This window comes from Peromyscus maniculatus, chromosome 1 (assembly GCF_049852395.1).
Source record: "Peromyscus maniculatus bairdii isolate BWxNUB_F1_BW_parent chromosome 1, HU_Pman_BW_mat_3.1, whole genome shotgun sequence".
Taxonomy (NCBI): Eukaryota; Metazoa; Chordata; class Mammalia; order Rodentia; family Cricetidae; genus Peromyscus; species Peromyscus maniculatus.
This window is the reverse complement of record NC_134852.1, coordinates 112,400,847-112,419,260: the sequence shown is the minus strand read 5'-3', so window position 1 is coordinate 112,419,260 and position 18,414 is coordinate 112,400,847. Positions and strand designations below refer to the sequence as shown.

General features: G+C 41.3%; 1 protein-coding gene across 4 annotated transcripts in view; it reads left to right on the top strand.

Moving 5' to 3' along the window:
• Window positions 1-16,315: 16,315 nt before the first annotated feature.
• Window positions 16,316-18,414, top strand: part of LOC102915785 (T-cell ecto-ADP-ribosyltransferase 1-like) — a 30,096-nt gene continuing 27,997 nt past the window's right edge. For 2 of the 4 annotated variants that reach the window (XM_076548483.1, XM_076548478.1), the window contains exon 1: window positions 16,348-16,416. In XM_076548483.1, the coding sequence (XP_076404598.1) occupies window positions 16,387-16,416 (30 nt within the window). In that variant the 5' untranslated portion in view covers window positions 16,348-16,386. Of the gene's footprint in view, window positions 16,417-16,516; window positions 16,741-18,414 lie in introns of those variants that run through there. The other 2 variants (XM_042279364.2, XM_042279379.2) reach the window with 2 other exon arrangements.

The window sequence follows — 18,414 nt, the reverse complement described above, 5'->3', positions numbered from 1 at the left end:
ACTCAGTCCAGGCAGGTCCAGTCCCCTCCTCCCAGACTGAGCCAAGCATCCCTGCATAAGCCCCAGGTTTCAAACAGCCAACTCATGCAATGAGCACAGGACCCGGTATCACTGCCTTGATGCCAAGAGGAGTTTCTCCCGCCCCCTTTTCTGTTCTCATTGAGAGTGCCAAGCTCCTTCAGCCTTCTGCCTTGTGTCGTAAGTGAAGAATTTGTGAACAGTCCACACAACATGTTGGGGCACACGAATTAGAGCAGCCAACCTGCACTGGCATTTATGATGCTGTGCATTGAGCAGCTTTGGAGGTGGGTAGCCATCCTAGCTCCTAGAGGATCGTAAGGGAAGTTCTTGCCCAGGGTCCTTGACTGGTATCCCTATTATTCTTAGATTTGGTCTTTTCATGGTGTCCCAAATTTCTTGGATGTTTTGTATTATGACTTTTTTGTCTCTAGTGTTTTCTTTAACTGATGAATCTATTTTCTCTATTGTGTCTTCAGTGTCAGAGATTCTCTGTTCCATCTCTTGCATTCAGTTGGTTATGCTTGCTTCTGTAGTTCCTGTTCATTTAGTCAGGATTTCTATTTCCAGCATTCCCTCAGTTTGTGTTTTCTTTATTGTCTCAATTGCAATTTTCAAATCTTGAATTGTTTCCATCATCTGTTTAATTATTTTTTCTTGGCTTTCTTTGATTTCTTCCATTTTTTTGTTTGTTTTTTCTTCCATTTCTTTAAAGGAATTTTTTATTTCCTCTTTAAGGGAGTTTTTTAATTTCCTCTTTAAGGGCCTCTATCATTTTCTTAAAATTATTTTTAGGATTCATTTCTTCTGTTTCTTCTGTCTTGGTGTGTTCAAGTCTTGCAGGTGTAGAATCGCTAGGTTCTGATGTTGTCATATAGGTCTTTATGTTGTTACCTGTATTTTTGCACTGGTGTCTACTCATCTCTTCCTCTGCTCGGTGCAGGCAGTATCTGTGACTGAAGGTGCCTTTCTTGTTATAATTGTTAGTCTTGGTCCACTAGGAGGTCTTGGTTAAATCGGTGCTGTTTGGCTCTATTTCTCTGGGAGCAGCTTAGTCTAATCTTTATTACAACCTCCTCTCTGCCACCACTCTGCCTGCCTCTGCCACTGCTCTCACCTGCTCAAATATAAAACAAAAAATCACCTTTAACTGACCTGTGTGCACCACATATTCTATACTTGTAATGTATGTTACCTTTGGAAGTTTATGTGTTTTCAGAAAAAGGGGACCAAACACCAACAAAAACATGAGGCCCAGGTATTCCTACATCTCAGAGTGCCTCTGTTGCAGTTGTGAGTTCTGCATCCACAACAGCTTCAAGGCTGCTAGCTGAGATGATCTAGCCTCACAAACTATTACAGCCAAGACCTAGCAATTATCCTGATTTTCTCAAGGTTTCCCCAAATGTATTAACACCCTCAGACAAGAGGAAGCAGTCTAGAGAATATACCATCCACATTCCTAATAGGTGGGATGGATGGTTTTTTGGTTATTCAATGGTTTATGGATGTTTGTTATCATTTGGGGGAGGGTGGTTGCAAATTATTATTGGTCACGGCAAGGAAAAAAACTATGCAAGGGAGGATAGAATTAGGGATATTTTTTTAAAAGGGAGGGGATAGTATAGAAAATGGTAGATTATTGAATCTATTTTTAAACTAAAATAAAACTACTCGTCTTATACGGACCAATGGAATCGAATTGAAGACCCTGACATTAGTCCATGCACATATGAACACCTGGTTTTTGACAAAGGAGCCTAAACTATACAATGGAACAAAGAAAGTATCTTCAACAAATGGTGCTGGCATAACTAGATGTCAATATGTAAAAGATTACAAATAGATCCATATCTGTCACCATGCAGAAAACTCAAGTCCAAGTGGATCAAAGACCTAAACATAAATCCAGTTACACTAAACTAAATAGAAAAGAAAATAGGAAGCACTCTTGAACGCATTGGCACCGGAGACCATTTCCTAAATAAAACACCGACAGCACAGACCCTGAGCACAACAATTAATAAATGGAACCTCTCAAAACTGAGAAGCTTTTGCAGGGCAAAAGACACAGTCAATAAGACAAAAAGACGGCCAACAGATTGGGAAAAGATCTTCACCAACCCCACATCTGACAGAGGATTGATCTCCACAATATATAAAGAACTCAAGAAACTAGACATCAAAGTACTGAACAGTCCAATTAAAAAAATGGGCTAAAGAGCTAAACAGAGAATTCACAAAACAAGAACTACAAATGACTGAAAGACATTTAAAGAAATGCTCAACATCCTTAATCATCAGAGAAATGAAAATCAAAACGACTCTGAGATACCACCTTACACCTGTTAGAATGACTACGATCAAAAACACCAATGACAACCAATGTTGGAGAGGATGTGGAGCAAAGGGAACACTCCTCCACTGTTGGTGGGAATGTAAACTTGTACAACCACTGTGGAAATCAGTATGGCGGTTTCTCAGAAAATTAGGAATCAAAGTACTTCAAGACCCAGCCATCCCACTCTTGGGCATATACCCAAGGAATGCTGATTCATACCATAAAGATACATGCTCAGCTATGTTCATAGCAGCACTATTTGTAATAGCCAGAACCTGGAAACAACCTAGATGCCCATCAACGGAAGAATGGATGAAAAAAATGTGGTACATATACACAATGGAGTACTACTCAGCAGAGAAAAACAATGAAAGCATGAAATTTGCAGGTAAATGGACGGAACTAGAAAAAATCATCCTGAGTGAGGTAACCCAAACCCAGAAGGACAGTTATAGTATGTACTCACTCATAGGTGGATTCTAGATATAAAATAAAGAACAATCAGACCACAACCCATAGAACCATAGAGTCTATATATATAGCATGGAGGTCCCTAGGACGACTGTGGCTTATAATAAATTTCAGTTTTACTCAATTATTGAAAAAAAATAACCAAATGAATGGAAACACATGAACTATGAACCAAAGGCTGAGGGGCCCCCAGCTGGATCAGGCCCTCTGAATAGGTGAGACAGTTGATTGGCTTGATCAGTTTGGGAGGCAACTAGGCAGTGGGACCAAGTCCTGTGCTCATTGCATGAGTTGGCTGTTTGAAACCTGGAGCTTATGCAGGGACACTTGGCTCAGTCTGGGAGGAAAGGACTGGACCTCCCTGGACTGAGTCTACCAGGTTGATCGCAGTCCTCGGGGGGAGGACTTGTCCTGGAAGAGGTGGGAATGGAGGGTAGGCTGGGGGTAAGGGGAGGGGGGGGGGAGGGGGGGGGAATAGGGGAACCCATGGCAGATATATATATATATATATATATATATATATATATATATATATATATATATATATATATATATATATATATACTACTCGTCTTATTTCACATTGGTATGAATTTTTGTATATTGATACAAATTTAGGTTATTTTTTCTTATACTGTATATATGTTATTGCTATTATTAAAGATATTGTACTTACATAGCCCATTTTAAAATATAATGTGCAAGTAAGAAATACATATTAATAGCTAGTCATCTATAATAGTCAAACTTATAGTCATGTTAGGTATTTTTTCAAGGTCATAAATAAATATATTTAGATAGATAGATGGTCTTCAAACACTTCACAGACCTACAGAATATGGCATTCAATATGTTTAATAACCTAACACTTCTCTTGACAGTGAGACCTGTCTGCTCCTGGCAGCACCAATTTACTTCAAAGAAGACGCTGGTCATTGAAGAAACTCCATACAGAATTTACATTCTTTATTGCAAAAGCTAGCCATTTGAGAAAAGAAACTGCCCTTGCCTCAATTGCGGACAGTATACTGTCCAGACTGAATCAGGAACAAGCTAAAGAAAGTTACTCCCAAACTTTGCCAAGACAAGGTGGGACAGTCCTTCAAAGTTTCCTGCTTCAGAAAATGTCTGTCAGATATTCTATGCCTGTAGGCCAAAGATAGATGCTCCAATGTTATAGAAGAATTTTGGGTGACTGTCTAGGTATCCTGATGTCCCTGTCACTACATAACATTTCACCCTTCTGAGGTCATTGATGGAGTTAAAGACTAAATAATTAGACTTAAAGTTTTCCTTAGTTATAGCAAAAATATAAATTAGATATAAAACTTTAAACAGACAAAAATAAGATAAATAGTATTTTCTCTAAATTTGCCAAATACAAATGGACTGGATACTGTAAGTGTAATTCTTACTTAATAACTGTTTCTATTGTATATACTTTTATTTTGTTAAAGTTAAATCTTCCTTTTTAGTTAGACAAAAGGGAAAAATGTGAAATATTCCATCACATTGTGTGAATATGTCATTGTGATTGGTTTAATTAAGGAGTTGATTGTCCAATAGCTGGGCAGGTAAGGTTAGTTGAGAGAACCAGACTAAGGACACTGGGAAGAAGAAGGGTGAAATCTGAGGAGTCTAGATCCAGGTGCAGAAGAAGCAACATGGGAAGTTCACAGATGAGGTCAATGAGCCTCAGAGAGGACATAGATGAATGAAAATGGGTTATTTAAGCCTAAGCTACCGGCCAAGCATTTATAATTTATATAAGTCTCTGAGTGGTTATTAGGGAGTAGATGTCCAGACAGGAAAATTCTGCCTACAGATGCTGCCCATCTGGGCCAAATGGTTGATGTCCAGTCCAGGCAGGCTGAGAGCCACAGTTAGGTTCTAGTTCACAAAAGTTTGCACACAAAGAATACAAACTGCTGCAACAGTGGACTTTCAGAAGGTTCAAACCCAGAAACCTCTTCTTGGTTGAAGAAGGAGAAGCCTGTCGGACTCCCTAGAAGACCAGGAAGACTCCGGATAGGAAAGTCTTTTATCCCCAGTCAGTGTCTTAGAGCACAGGACCCTGGAAGTGGTGGGGATCCATCAGTTTGCTCACCTCCTGGTACTTGAGTACTTTAGGGATATTGAGGAAGCTAGAAGAGTCTCGCCAGGCATGCTGACCCCCTAGAGGCTACTCTCTTGGGTTTTGAGCTAGATGTAAAGTACTGAATGTTTAGAGGAGCTAATCCCTGTCTTGAGATTTCCCACATGAAACCTTCCTTTCTCCTCCCATCTACAGCAACCCTGCTGCTTGTGGTGCTACCTGGTCTCCTGGTCCAGATGCTGCCTCTTGCTGAGCTGTAGCCCTCTCCTGCCTGCAGTTCATGGGTCTGAGTGTTGAAGGGAGGCCCAGGGGCAAGAACTTGGTGGTGTTCTAAGGTCTGTGATAGAATGAAGTGTGCGATCATTTTGGGGTAGATCTACTTTAGCATTCACGACTTTCATATACACCCAAAAGCAATATACTGGGTCTGTGGATGAAATGTTATGCTCTGACCACACCTTGATTTCTGTGACTAGGTGTTTCTATAGGGTGTATTATTTGTTTGAGAAACCCTCCTAAGGTGTGAGGTCTGATGCTCACACATCCACATCTGAGAAAGTTCATGTTGTACATTTCTCACAGATGCTCCTGCAGGACAAATTGAATGGGTCAAAAATGTAAGGAGTGAATTGGATAAAGTCCACTCCCTACTCTACCTATCAGAAATACAGCCAACTATTTGAGCCCTGTCAAGTAACTTTACTAGCTCTGGTTATCTTAAGGACATGGATAAGCCCTTTAATTTTTAAAATTTTTTATCACTGTATTGCCTGGTGTGTGTGTGTGTGTGTGTATGTGTGTGTGTGTGTGTGTGTGTGTGTGTGTGTGTGTCTGTGTGTGTGTTCATGACTTGAAATGTGTTTAGGGGTCAGAGGGCAACTCTGTGTCATCAGTTCTCACCTTTCACATTTATTCAGGTTCCAGGGATCAAACTCAGGTTGTTAGTTTTGCACATCAAGCATTTTAACTGCTAAGCCATCTCAGCAACCCGGACAGGCCCATTTTGAGCCATATATGGATCAGGAAGTCTGTGTCCTGCACTCAACCTGAGTGGGTTTAGCCCAAGTGTATAAAGCTTCCCTTAATCCCCACATTATGGAGTAAGAGACCCCTGGGAAAAGACCATAGACTCAATTCAGATTAAAATTATAATTAGCTAAATGTATTGTAGCTGCTAGCACAACAACCGTCTCTGAGCAAAACCAGAGACTATTGAGCCAAGAGGGCTGGAGATGAGGGAAGGATTTTTAAATGTGAAAACCACAAGAAGGCCTTGAGTATCTGCACAAGTAACCAAGAGCTGTTTTGCTCTGTCAAGATTAGGTTGTCAAGGGAACCTAAGAATAGTCCTTGAGTGTCTGCATAAGCCAGTTACAAAAGCCATAAATGCAGGTAGTCATATCATATTGAAGGAGATGGTCATAGCTGCACATTCAGGGTTGGTGGGATGCTTAGTGAGTTGAGGTTACTGGGGTGTTGTCTTCCAGGTCCTGGAGTCAGAGTTAAATTATTATTAGGTATCATGAGGAATGCCTAACATAAAATGGAGGTTCTTTAGCCATTACACCATTCCCCACTGGCTGTAGACCATATGAATCAAATCATTGATAATTTTAGTAACAATTTTAGAGTTAGTTTGGAATCTCCATTGTACATAGAGACCTCAGAGTTTTGGGCAGGTAAATAGAATACATGGTTCCTGATACCATTGAAGGCCATGCAGATGCTCGAGGTCTGGGCCCCCACCTGGGGACATGTTGTTTTCCAAGGGCCACCTTGAAGCTGAAGGGAGCCAACTTGACAGGCCTATACAATCAACCAGGGCCATGGTGACATCTGGGTCTAAGAGGCTGCTGGGGACCATGTCTTGGTTTGTGGTCCTACTACAACCAGGGTTTATGTTGATGTCCTTGGATCCCATTTCCACCAAGGGCTACAAGGATGCCTGGCTTCTCATTTTCTTTGACTGTGCTAGGGTCTAAGGACATGCAGCTGCCATGCCCAACTGAGTGGTCTGAGCTGACACTCATGGCCTTGGAGAAATCTGAGCCAAGGCTGCTGCTGAGGGCCATGTGTGGGTGCATGGCCCACTGCAGCCAGGGTCACTGTCAGTGTCCATGGCTCAGGTTACTACCGAAGGCAGTGCATATGCCTGGGGTCTGGGCAGATACCAGAGACCTAGATCCACCATGGGGACCACGAAGATGGAGGGGTGAGGGTGTTTCTGCAATGCCATCTAGGGCCATGATGACACCCTGCATGAGCTGTGGCCAGGGGCCATGTCTGGGTCCATGGCCCTACTTCAGCTAGGATCTGTGTTGATTTCTGTGGTTCCTATTGTCATGGAGACTTCGAGACTGCTCAGAGTCTCCACCACCACCTGGGATCATGTTGGTGTCTGGCAACTCTGATGCTGCTGGGCCCATGTCAATCTGAGAGGCCTATGCTGCCACTTGGGGCCATGGGGACATCCAAGCCTAAGGTACTACTGACGGCCTGGGTCCATGGTCCTGCCACAGATGGGGTCTGTGTTGATGTCTGTCACTCGTGTTACTGTAGGAGCCCAAGTGAACGATGTGTTGAACGATGAGTTTAACAAAAGTGACTTGTTGTGCTGGCTCCTCTCCTCACTGGCCAGGGGAGAGCTGACTCCATCCTTATCTGGTCTTTGGATAACAGACCTCGATGACCCTGGCATGGGAAAGATGGCCCCATCCCTATCAGGAGAGCAGGCTCTCCATACTTTGGAAGATGGCCCTACCCCTCTACAAGCATGTGGGAGAGCTGGTCGCACTCCTCACTGGAGGGGAGAGGTCCCAGCAGCCTGGACTGGCCAGTCTGCAGCCAACCAGATACACATGCAGGGCTTTGAGCTCCCACATTCCAACATTGACCCCATCTATGACCTGCTGGAGTGTGGGAATGGACTGGTCCTGCAGAGCCATGACCACATGATCTACATTACTCGGGGCAACAGTGTGTGGGCAGTTTGTGTGGGGATCCAGTGTTGGTGTGCTGGAGGCCAAGAGAAAGCTGTTGGGTCAAAAGAGTATATTGCATGACAATCAGCAGCTCCCAAAGCCAGTGAGATGAATGAAGAGGCCATGGAGAGGCAAAGACAGAGGGCAGTGTTTAGTTTTGGTTTTGTATGGTTTTTTTTGTTTGTTTGTTTGTTTTTTGCTTTCTCTTGGGAAGAGTGTTCATGGTTCTGAGAGACAGACATTTATCAGACTGTGATTAATCCAAACCACAGAGGAGGCACACACACACACACAAATCTGCAGAGACCTGTGACCATGCCTAACAGTGACTTTACAAAGATGATTCCACATGGACTATGGTAAAGCCATTAAGCTGATTAACACCACGGAAAGATCAACTTTGGACTACAAACTGGTCAGGACAATTTTGAGATGGCTAGCTGAGATGATCCAGCCTGACAGACTACTTGAGCAAAGACTTGTGACAAGCCCTGAACTTTCCTATTATGCAGAGACTGGACAAATGATACAGGACTTGACAATTAACCCAAAAAAATTCTTTTCAAGATTCCTTAAAGATATCTTCACCCCTAGAAAGCAAAAAGAAAAAGAGAATAATATATGAGATAGATCATTGAATCTACTCTGAGAAAAAAGATAAAGAAATAATAGGATAAATAGGTAGATCACTGAATCTACACTGAAGAAAAAGGGGAAGATATAAAAATGACAAAAGGTAGACTACTGAATGTATTATGAAAAGAAAAAAAGAGAATATGGATATGATAAGGTAAAAAGGGAGATTATGGAATCTACTTTTAAAAAGGAACTACTTGTTTTAAATAAGATAAGTAATGAAAATTTTTTGGTCTGAGTTTATCAGACTGTTACTGGACTGGACATTGTTAATATATATAATGGAGTTTTTAATCTGAATCTGTCAAATGTTAATGGACTAGACATCATTAATGTAATCTTGACTGTGTATATTGTATATATTTACTGGATATAATTTTTCTTGTATTAGTTATAAGCTTTTAAAAATTTTAGACAAAAAGAGAGGAAATGTGGTATTGTATTCCCCCAAATATTGTGCATGCTAATAAACTTATCTGGGGTCAGAGACAGAGCAGCCACAATATTAAACATAAAGGATAGGCAGTGGTAGCACACGCCTTTAATCCTAGCATTTCAGAGGCAGAAATCCATGTGTTCAAGGATACAGACAGGCATAGTGACTCATCACGCCTTTAATCCTAGAAAGCAAGCCTTTAATCCCAGGGAGTGGTGGTAGAAAGCAGAAATGTATATAAGGTGTGAGAACCAGAAACTAGAAGCATTTGACCTGGTTAAGCATTTCTGGTTAAGCTTTCAGGCTTCGAGCAGCAGTTCAGCTGAGAGCCATTGGAATGAGGACTCAGAGGCTTCCAGCCTGAGGAAACAGGACCAGTTGGGGAATTGGGAAGGTGAGATAGCTGTGGCTTGTTCTATGTCTCTAATCTACCAGCATTCACCCCAACAACTGGCCTCAGATTTGATTTTATTAATAAGACTCTTTAAGATTCCTGCTACATCTTATTTTTATTATTTATTTATTTATTTTTTATTTTATCATTTAATTTCATTTTACATATCAGCTACAGATTCCCCTGTCCTCCCCCCTCCTGCACTTCCCCCCCAGCCCACCCCCATTCCCATCTCCTCCAGGGCAAAGACTCCCCTGGGGATTCAATTCAACCTGGTAGATTCAGTCCAGGCAGGTCCAGTCCCCTCCTCCCAGGCTGAGCTAAGTGTCCCTGCATAGGCCCCATGTTCCAAACAGCCAGCTCATGCACTGAGGACAGGTCCCGGTCCCACTGCCTGGGTGCTTCCCAAACAGTTCAAGCTAATCAACTGTCTCACTTATCCAGAGGGCCTGATCCAGTTGGGGGCTCCTCAGCTATTGGTTCATAGTTCATGTGTTTCCATTAGTTTGGCTATTTGTCCCTGTGCTTTTTCCAGTCTTGGTCACAACAATTCTCATTCATACAATCTCTCCTCTTTCTCACCAACTGGACTCCTGGAACTCCACCTGGGGCGTGGCAGTGGATCTTTGCATCAGCTTCCCTCAGTCATTGGATGAGATTTATAGCATGACAGTTAGGGTGTTTGGCCATCTTATGACCAGAGTAGGTCAGTTCAGGCTTTCTCTTGACCATTACGAGTAGTCCATTGTGGAGGTATCTTTGTAGATTTCTGGGGACCTCTCTAGCACTTTGCTTCTTCCTTTTCCCATTTGGTCTTCATTTATCATGGTCTCTTATTCCTTGTTCTCCCTCTCTGTTCTTGATCCAGCTGGGATCTCCTGCTCCCCTAAGCTCTCTTTCCCTCAAACCTTGCCCTTCATTACCCCCACTCACGTCCAGGTTGTTCATGTAGATCTCATCCATTTCTCTGTCATTGGGAAATCTCTGTGTCTTTCTTAGGGTCCTGTTTTCTAGATAGCCTCCCTGGAGTTGTGAGTAGCAGTCTAGTGATCTTTGTTTTACATCTAGTATCCTCCTATGAGTGAATACATACCATTTCTGAGTCTGGGTTGCCTCACTCAAGATGATTTTTTCTAGATCCATCTATTTGCCTGCAAACCTCATGATGTCATTGTTTTTCTCTGCTGAGTAGTACTCCATTGTGTATATATACATTTTATCTATCCATTCTTCAGTTGAAGGGCATCTAGGTTGTTTCCAGGTTCTGGCTATTACAAACAATGCTGATATCAACATAGCTGAGCAAGGGCCCTTGTGATATGATTGACCATTCCTTGGGTATATGCCCAAGAGTGGTATAGCTGGGTCTTGGGGGAGATTGATTCCTAATTTTCTAAGAAAGCACCATATTGATTTCCAAAGTGACTGTACAAGCTTGCATTCCCACCAGCAGTGGAGGAGAGTTCTCCTTGCTCCACATTCTCTCCAGCATAAGCTGTCTTCAGTGTTTTTGATCATAGCCATTTTGACAGGTGTAAGGTGGTATTTCAGAGTCATTTTGATTGCATATCCCTAATGATTAGGGATGTTGAGCAATTCCTTAAATGTCTTTCAGCCATTTGAGCTTCCTCTGTTGAGAATTCTCTGTTTAGTTCTATAGCCCATTCCTTAATTGGACTGTTGGGCATTTTGATGTCTAATGTCTTGAGTTCTTTATATATTCTGGATATCAGCCCTCTGTCAGATGTGGGCTTGGTGAAGACCTTTTCCCATTCTGTAGGCTGTTGCTTTGTCTTATTGACCGTGTTCATTGCTCTACAAAAGCTTCTCAGTTTCAAGAGGTCCCATTGATTGATTGTTTGTCTCAGTGTCTGTGCTACTGGTGTTATATTTAGGAAGTGATCTCCTATGCCAATGCGTTCAAGACTACTTCCTACTTTCTCTTCTATCAGGTTCAGAGTAACTGGATTTATATTGAGGTCTTTGATCCACTTGGACTTAAGTTTTGTGCATAGTGACAGATATGGATCTATTTGCAGCATTCTACAAGTTGACATTCAGTTATGCCAGCACCATTTGCTGAAGATACTTTCTTTTTTCCCTGGTACAGTTTTGGCTTCTTTGTCAAAAATTATATGTTCATAGGTGTGCGGATTAATATCGGGGTCTTCAATTCGAATCCATTGGTCCACACGTCGGTTTTTATGCCAGTACCAAGCTGTTTTTATTACTGTAGCTCTATAGTAGAGCTTGAGGTCAGGGGTCATGATGCCTCCAGAGGTTGTTTTATTGTACAGGATTCTTTTGGCTATCCTGGGTTTTTTGTTTTTCCATATGAAGTTGAGTATTATTTTTTTCAGGTCTGTGAAGAATTGTGTTGGTATTTTGATGGGGATTGCATTGAACCTGTAGATTGCTTTTGGTAAGATTGCCATTTTTACTATGTTAATCCTGCCTATCCATGAGCATGGGAGATGTTTCGATTTTCTGACATCTTCTTCAATTTCTTTTTTCAGGGACTTAAAGTTCTTGTCATATAGGTCCTTCACTTACTTTGTTAGAGTTAACCGCAAGGTTTTTTGTGGCTATTGTAAAGGGTGATGTATCTCTGATTTCCTTCTCAGCCTGCTTGTCAATTGTATATAGGAGGGCTACTGGGGGTTTTTTTTGTTTGTTTTGTTTTGTTTTTATTTGAGTTGATCTTGTATCCTGCTATGTTGCTGAAAATATTCATAAGCTGTATCAGTTCCTTGGTTGAATTTTTGTGGTCACTCATGTATACTATCATGTCATCTGCAAATATGGAAAGCTTGACTTCTTCCTTTCTAATTTGTATCCCCTTAATCTCCTTATGTTGTCTTATTGCTCTGGCTAGAACTTCAAGTACTATATTGAATAAGTATGGGGAGAGCGGACAGTCTTGCCTTGTTCCTGATTTTAGTGGAATTGCTTTGAGTTTCTCTCCATTTAATTTGATGTTGGCTGTTGACTTGCTGTAAATTGCCTTTATTATGTTTAGGTATGTTCCCTGTATTCCTAATCGCTCCAAGACCTTTATCATGAAGCAGTGTTAGATTTTCTCAAATGCCTTTTCTGTATCTAGTGAGATGATTATGTGGGTTTTTTCTTTGAGTTTGTTTATATGGTGTATTACATTGATGGACTTTTGTATGTTGAACCACCCTTGCATCCCTGGGATGAAGCCTACTTGATCATGGTGGATAATTGTTTTGATCTGTTCTTGGAGTCTGTTTGCCAATATTTTATTGAGTATTTTTGCATCAATGTTCATGAGGGAGATTGGTCTGTAGTTCTCTTTCTTTGTTGCATCTTTGTTTGGTTTAGGAATCAGGGTAATTGTAGCCTCATAGAAGGAGTCTGGTAATGTTCCTTATGCTTCTATTGTGTGGAACAATTTAAAGAGTATTGGTATTAACTCTTCTTTGAAAATCTGGTAGAATTCTGTGCTGAAACCATCTGGTCCTGAGCTTTTTTTGGTTGAGAGACTTTTAATGACTGATTCTATTTCCTTAGGGGTTATTGGACTATTTAAATAGTATATCTGGTCTTGATTTAACTTAGGTATGTGGTACCTATCCAGATAATTATCAATTTCTTTTAGATTTTCCAGTTTTGTGGAGTAGAGGTTTTTGAAGTATGACCTGATGATTCTCTGGATTTCCTCATTGTCTGTTATGTCCCCCTTTTCATTTATGATTTTGTTAATTTGGATGCTCTCTCTCTGTCTTTAGGTTAGTTTGGATAAAGGCTTGTCTATCTTGTTAATTTTCTCAAAGAACCAACTCTCTGTTTCATTATTTTTTTGTATTGTTCTCTTTGTTTCTATTTTATTGATTTCAGCTCTCAATTTGATAATTTCCAGGCGTCTAATCTTCCTGGGTGACTTTGCTTCTTCTTGTTCTAGAGTTTTCAGGTGTGCTGTTAAGTCAATAGTGTGAGATTTCTCCAACTTCTTTATGTGGGCATTTAGTGCTATGAATTTCCCTCTTTGCACTGCTTCATAGTGTCCCATAAGTTTGGGTATGTGGTATATTCATTTTCATTGATCTCTAGGAAGTCTTTAATTTCTTTCTTTATTTCTTCCTTAACCCATTGGTGATTCAGCTGAGCATTATTCAGTTTCCATGAGATTGTAGGTTTTCTGTAGTTTTTGTTGTTGTTGAAACCTAACTTTAAACCATTGTGATCTGATAGAACGTACGAGGTTATTCCAATTGTTTTGTATCTGTTGAGCTTTGCTTTGTGGCCAAGTATGTGGTCATTTTAGAGCAAGTTCCATGAGGTGCTGAGAAGAAGGTATATTCTTTTTTTGTTAGGATGGAATGTTCTGTAGATGTCGATTAAGTCCATTTGAGTCATAACATCAGTTAAGTCCTTTATTTCTCTGTTAAGTTTCAATTTGGGAGATCTGTCCAGTGGTGAAAGTGGGATGTTGAAGTCTCCCACTATTAATGTGTGGGGTTTTATATGAGATTTAAGCTTTAGTAATGTTTCTTTTACATATGTGGGTGCCCTTGTGTTTGGGGCATAAATGTTCAGAATTGAAACTCCAACTTGGTGGATATTTCCTGTGATGAGTATGTAATGCCCTTCTTGATCTCTTTTGATTGATTTTAGTTTGAAGTTTATTTTGCTGGATATTAGGATGGCTATATGGACTTGCTTCTTAAGACCATCTGATTGGAAAGTCTTTTCCCAGCCTTTTATTCTTAGGTAGTGTCTATCTTTGAATTTGAGGTATGTTTCTTCTATGCAGCAGAAAGATGGGTCCTGCTTTTGTATCCATTCTGTTAGCCTGTGTCTTTTTGTAGGTGAATTAAGTCCATTGATTTTAAGGGATATTAATGACCAGTGATTGTTCATTCCTGTTATTTTTTTTGGTGGTAGTGTGTGTGTGTGTGTGTGTGTGCGTGTGTGTGTGTGTGTGTGTGTGTGTGTGTGTGTGTGTGTGTGTGTGTGTGTACTTCTCTTCTTTGGGGTTTACTGCTGTGGTGTTATCTATTGCCTGTGTTTTCGAGGGTGTGTCTTACTTCCTTAGGTTGGAATTTTCCTTCTAGTGATTTCTGTAGGGCTGGGTTTGTGGATAAGTATTGTTTAAATCTGGTTTTGTCTTGGAATGTCTAGTTCACTCCGTTTATGATGATTGAAAGTTTTGCTGGGTATATTAGTCTAGGCTGGCATCCATGGTCTCTTAGTGTCTGCATTACATCTGTCCAGGTCCTTCTGGCTTTCAAAGTCTCCATTGAGAAATCGGGTGTTATTCTGATGGGTTTGCTTTTATTAATCATTTGGCCTTTTTCCTTTTCTGCTCTTAATATTCTTTCTGTATTCTGTTTGTTTAGTTGTTTAATTATTATGTGACAAGGGGACTCTTTTGGGGCTTCTGGTCTGTTTGGTGTTCTATAGGCTTCTTGTATCTTCATAGGCATTTCCTTCTTTAAGTTGGGAAAGTTTTCTTCTATGATCTTGTTGAATATATTTTCTGTGCCTTTGAGTTGGTATTCTTCTCTTTCCTCTATCCCTATTATTTGTAGGTTTGGTCTTTTCATGGTATCCCAAATTTCTTGGACATTTTGGATCATGTCTTTGTTGGCTTTAGTGTTTTCTTTGACTGAAGAGAGGATCTCTGGCGTTGAAGAAACAGTAGAAGAAATAGATCTATCAGTCAAAGAAAACACTAAAGCCAACAAAGTCATGACCCAAAATGTTATTATTTCTTTTTTAGTTTCCCTTTGGAGGAATACTACAAGAGTGAGGGGTGGTTGTGGAGGGACTGGAAAATACATGAGATTGGGGTCCACAAGGTAAAATTCCCAAACAATCAATTTTAAAAAACCTTGGTCACCTCTCTTCACCTTTTCCTTATTCCCCTTTAGCTCAGCTGATTTGCTGGTTGCTTTGTTTGGTTTAAGGGGTCTCACTGCGTAGACATGCCTGGTCTCAAATTCACACAGATCCCTCTGCCTCGGCCTCCCAAAGTCTGGGATTAAAGATGTGAGCCACCACAACAGGTGTTCATGTAATTTGTAAATTTGGTGTGTAGGCCAAAGGTCAACCAACTTCTACTTTCTCCTCTATCTAGCCCCCACCTCTCTCTCTTTCTTTCTTTCTCTCTCTCTCTCTCTCTCTCTCTCTCTCTCTCTCTCTCTCTCAAACATGAACACAAAACAAAACACAACATACACACATAAGACACACACACACACACACACACACACACACACACACACACACACACACAGCAGTCCTGTGGGGAATAAATGAAATGTCCTGGCTCATTTTGGTACAGACAAAGGGATGCAGTTTGGTTGTTAGAGTGATTGCCAAGCAGCACCAGGTCCTGGGTTCTATTTTTACACCAATAAATCTAGTTTAGTGGAAAGAGAATCAGGAGTTGATGTCACCCTCAGCTACACAGCCATGAAGAGGCCAATCCGGGCTAATGGGACCTTATCTCAAAAAACAAAAACAAAACAAAAAACAAAAATGATGGAGAATAGAAAGGTATAGTATAGCAGATAATCCACAGATCCTGATAAAGAAACTATTTATTTAGAAATTATAGTGGGGAGGAAAATCGGCTAAACAGAATAGGCCCTGGAAGGCTTATGTCCTGCCACACACTGCTTCTGCCACTCGAGTGAATCCACACCATGCAAAGCTGCAATGGAGATATAGGACCAGACATATGTGCCCCTCAGCTTCAGCTAGGCCACAAGGCTACACCCTAGGTCCTGGTACTTCAAGGTCATAGGTCGAAGAGGTATTCACTACAGTATACTAACAAAGTACAACATACCTAGCTTAAGTAGTTCATAAACTGCTGTGGGATTGTCTGTATGTCAAATTGCTCTGATTGGTCAATAAATAAAACACTGATTGGCCCGTGGCAAGGCAGGAAGTACAGGCAGGACTAACAGAGAGGAGAAAAGAAAAAACAGGAAGGCAGAAAGAGTCACTGCCAGCCGCCCCCAGGACAAGCAGCGTGTGAAGATGCCGGTAAGCCACAAGCCATGTGGCAAGGTATAGATTTATAAAAATGGATTAATTTAAGCTATAAGAACAGTTAGCAAGAAGCCTGCCACGACCATACAGTTTGTAAGCAATATAAGTCTCTGTGTTTACTTGGTTGGGTCTGAGCGGCTGTGGGACTGGCGGGTGACAAAGATTTGTTCTGACTGTGGGCCAGGCAGGAAAACTCTAGCTATAAAAAACTCTCTGGCTTCCTTTCGAATCTAATCTGAAAGTGAAAGTGTATTGTCAAGAGGATAAAAGGCCACAGCACTGCCTTCTGCAACACTTGATTTTAGAAGAGACCAGAGACCCAGCCACCAAAGGCCTGCTCAGGTACCTGACAACTCTGAACTCTGTCTTCTGAAGGGGAAGACCTCTAAAATCGAGGGGACCCTGAGAAAATCTGAGGGTTGCAGTGGGTGTAGTAGTGTGTATGGGGAAGTTTATGACTCAAGGTTAAAGCCAGATGGTCAGTTCTGGGCAAGAAATAGCCCATGTAGGGTGATGGAGGCAGATACAGATAATGAAAGGACAGACATAAGGCTATAATATTTCTAGAGACTTAGAAATATAATGCAGGACCACACAATTTACCTCCCAGGTCCTGTAGGAAGCAACTGGCATCTGTGTACATGGTCTCTTATGTATATAGACTTTTACCTTCGTGTTCTTTCCTGGTTTTAGAAACAGAACAGGGATATGCTTAATTAATTCCATTTTCCTCCCAGATCCATGCAAATGTTAGGTTCTATCCTCTTCTTTGCTCTATTTGTCCATTTTAAATTTAAGAGTTTTAAACGATACGGTCTTACTGTGTGGCCCAGTCTAACTCAGACCTCAAGGTCCTCCTGCACAAGATCTCCTATGTACTGGGAACATAGGCTTATTATTTTTTAATGTAGGACTTGGAGATTGAATGCAGATATAAAGCAGGATGGAAGGAAAGTGGGAGAGAGTGAAGAAAGAGAGGTGGGGATGAAGGAAAAGAGAGAGAGATGGCTGGTTTTTTTTTTTTTTTTTTTTTTTTTGAGATCCAAGTAGCTACACAGATTCCTAGGGGGAATTTTAATTGGCAGGCACAAGTTCCAGGAATTCATACTGGGGCTGAAAAGACTCAAGTTGCATATCTTCAGTCTATGTGGGTTGTGAGGGGCATCGGTGGCAATAAGGCACAGCTAGGCTGTTCTTAGCTGTCCCACAGTGAAGTAGACACCAGTCCTGTGAAAGGCAAACATCTGGATCAACCACATGAGGAACTAGGGAGGGGAGGAGAGAATTGGAAGTTTACTCCAGGCTGGCTGAGCCAAGCCTCCTGAATGAGAAAGTCCTTCTGCTGACCCACTAACCCTACAGGATTGCTTTCTCTTGGTACCTGCACATGGGATTTGTCAGACTTCCTGACTTCAGAACAGAGCTTTGAAGCCTAAGTTTTAAGACAAGAAAAGGGGTGGTTCTAGCTGAGGCTGGAGGAAGAGCGAGAATGTGGAGATGTGTGCTATGTAAAGAGGCTTCACTGTCCAGCTGGGTGTAGCTCAGTGAAAGGTGTTGGCTTGGCATGCACAACATTCTGGGTTCAATCCTCAGCACCGATTAATTGGAATCTTATGCTAGGTAGTACTTCCCCCAAAAGTAAATTTTGAGCTGGGAAATGGTGCAATGGTTAGAACAAGTACTTCCTCTTGCTGTGGGATCAGAGCTCAGTTCCATCACCCATGTCAGGCAGCTCACAAGTGCCTGTAACTCCAGCTACACACGGTCTGACACCTCTGACCTCGGAGCGTAAGCATCTGCACTCATGTGCACATACCGGCCAACTCCAGGACATGCATGCATACATGTTACTAAAAAGAAGAAAAGGAAAGCTTTTTAAAAAAACAGATTATGTCAAAATTAACAAAGTAGCCAATTAGAAATACTAAGTGAATGAGTTTGAGCTGGAGTCCAGAAGTCTCTGTTGGTGACAAGTTTCCAGAGAACTTCTGATACAACCAAACTTCAGAAACCATT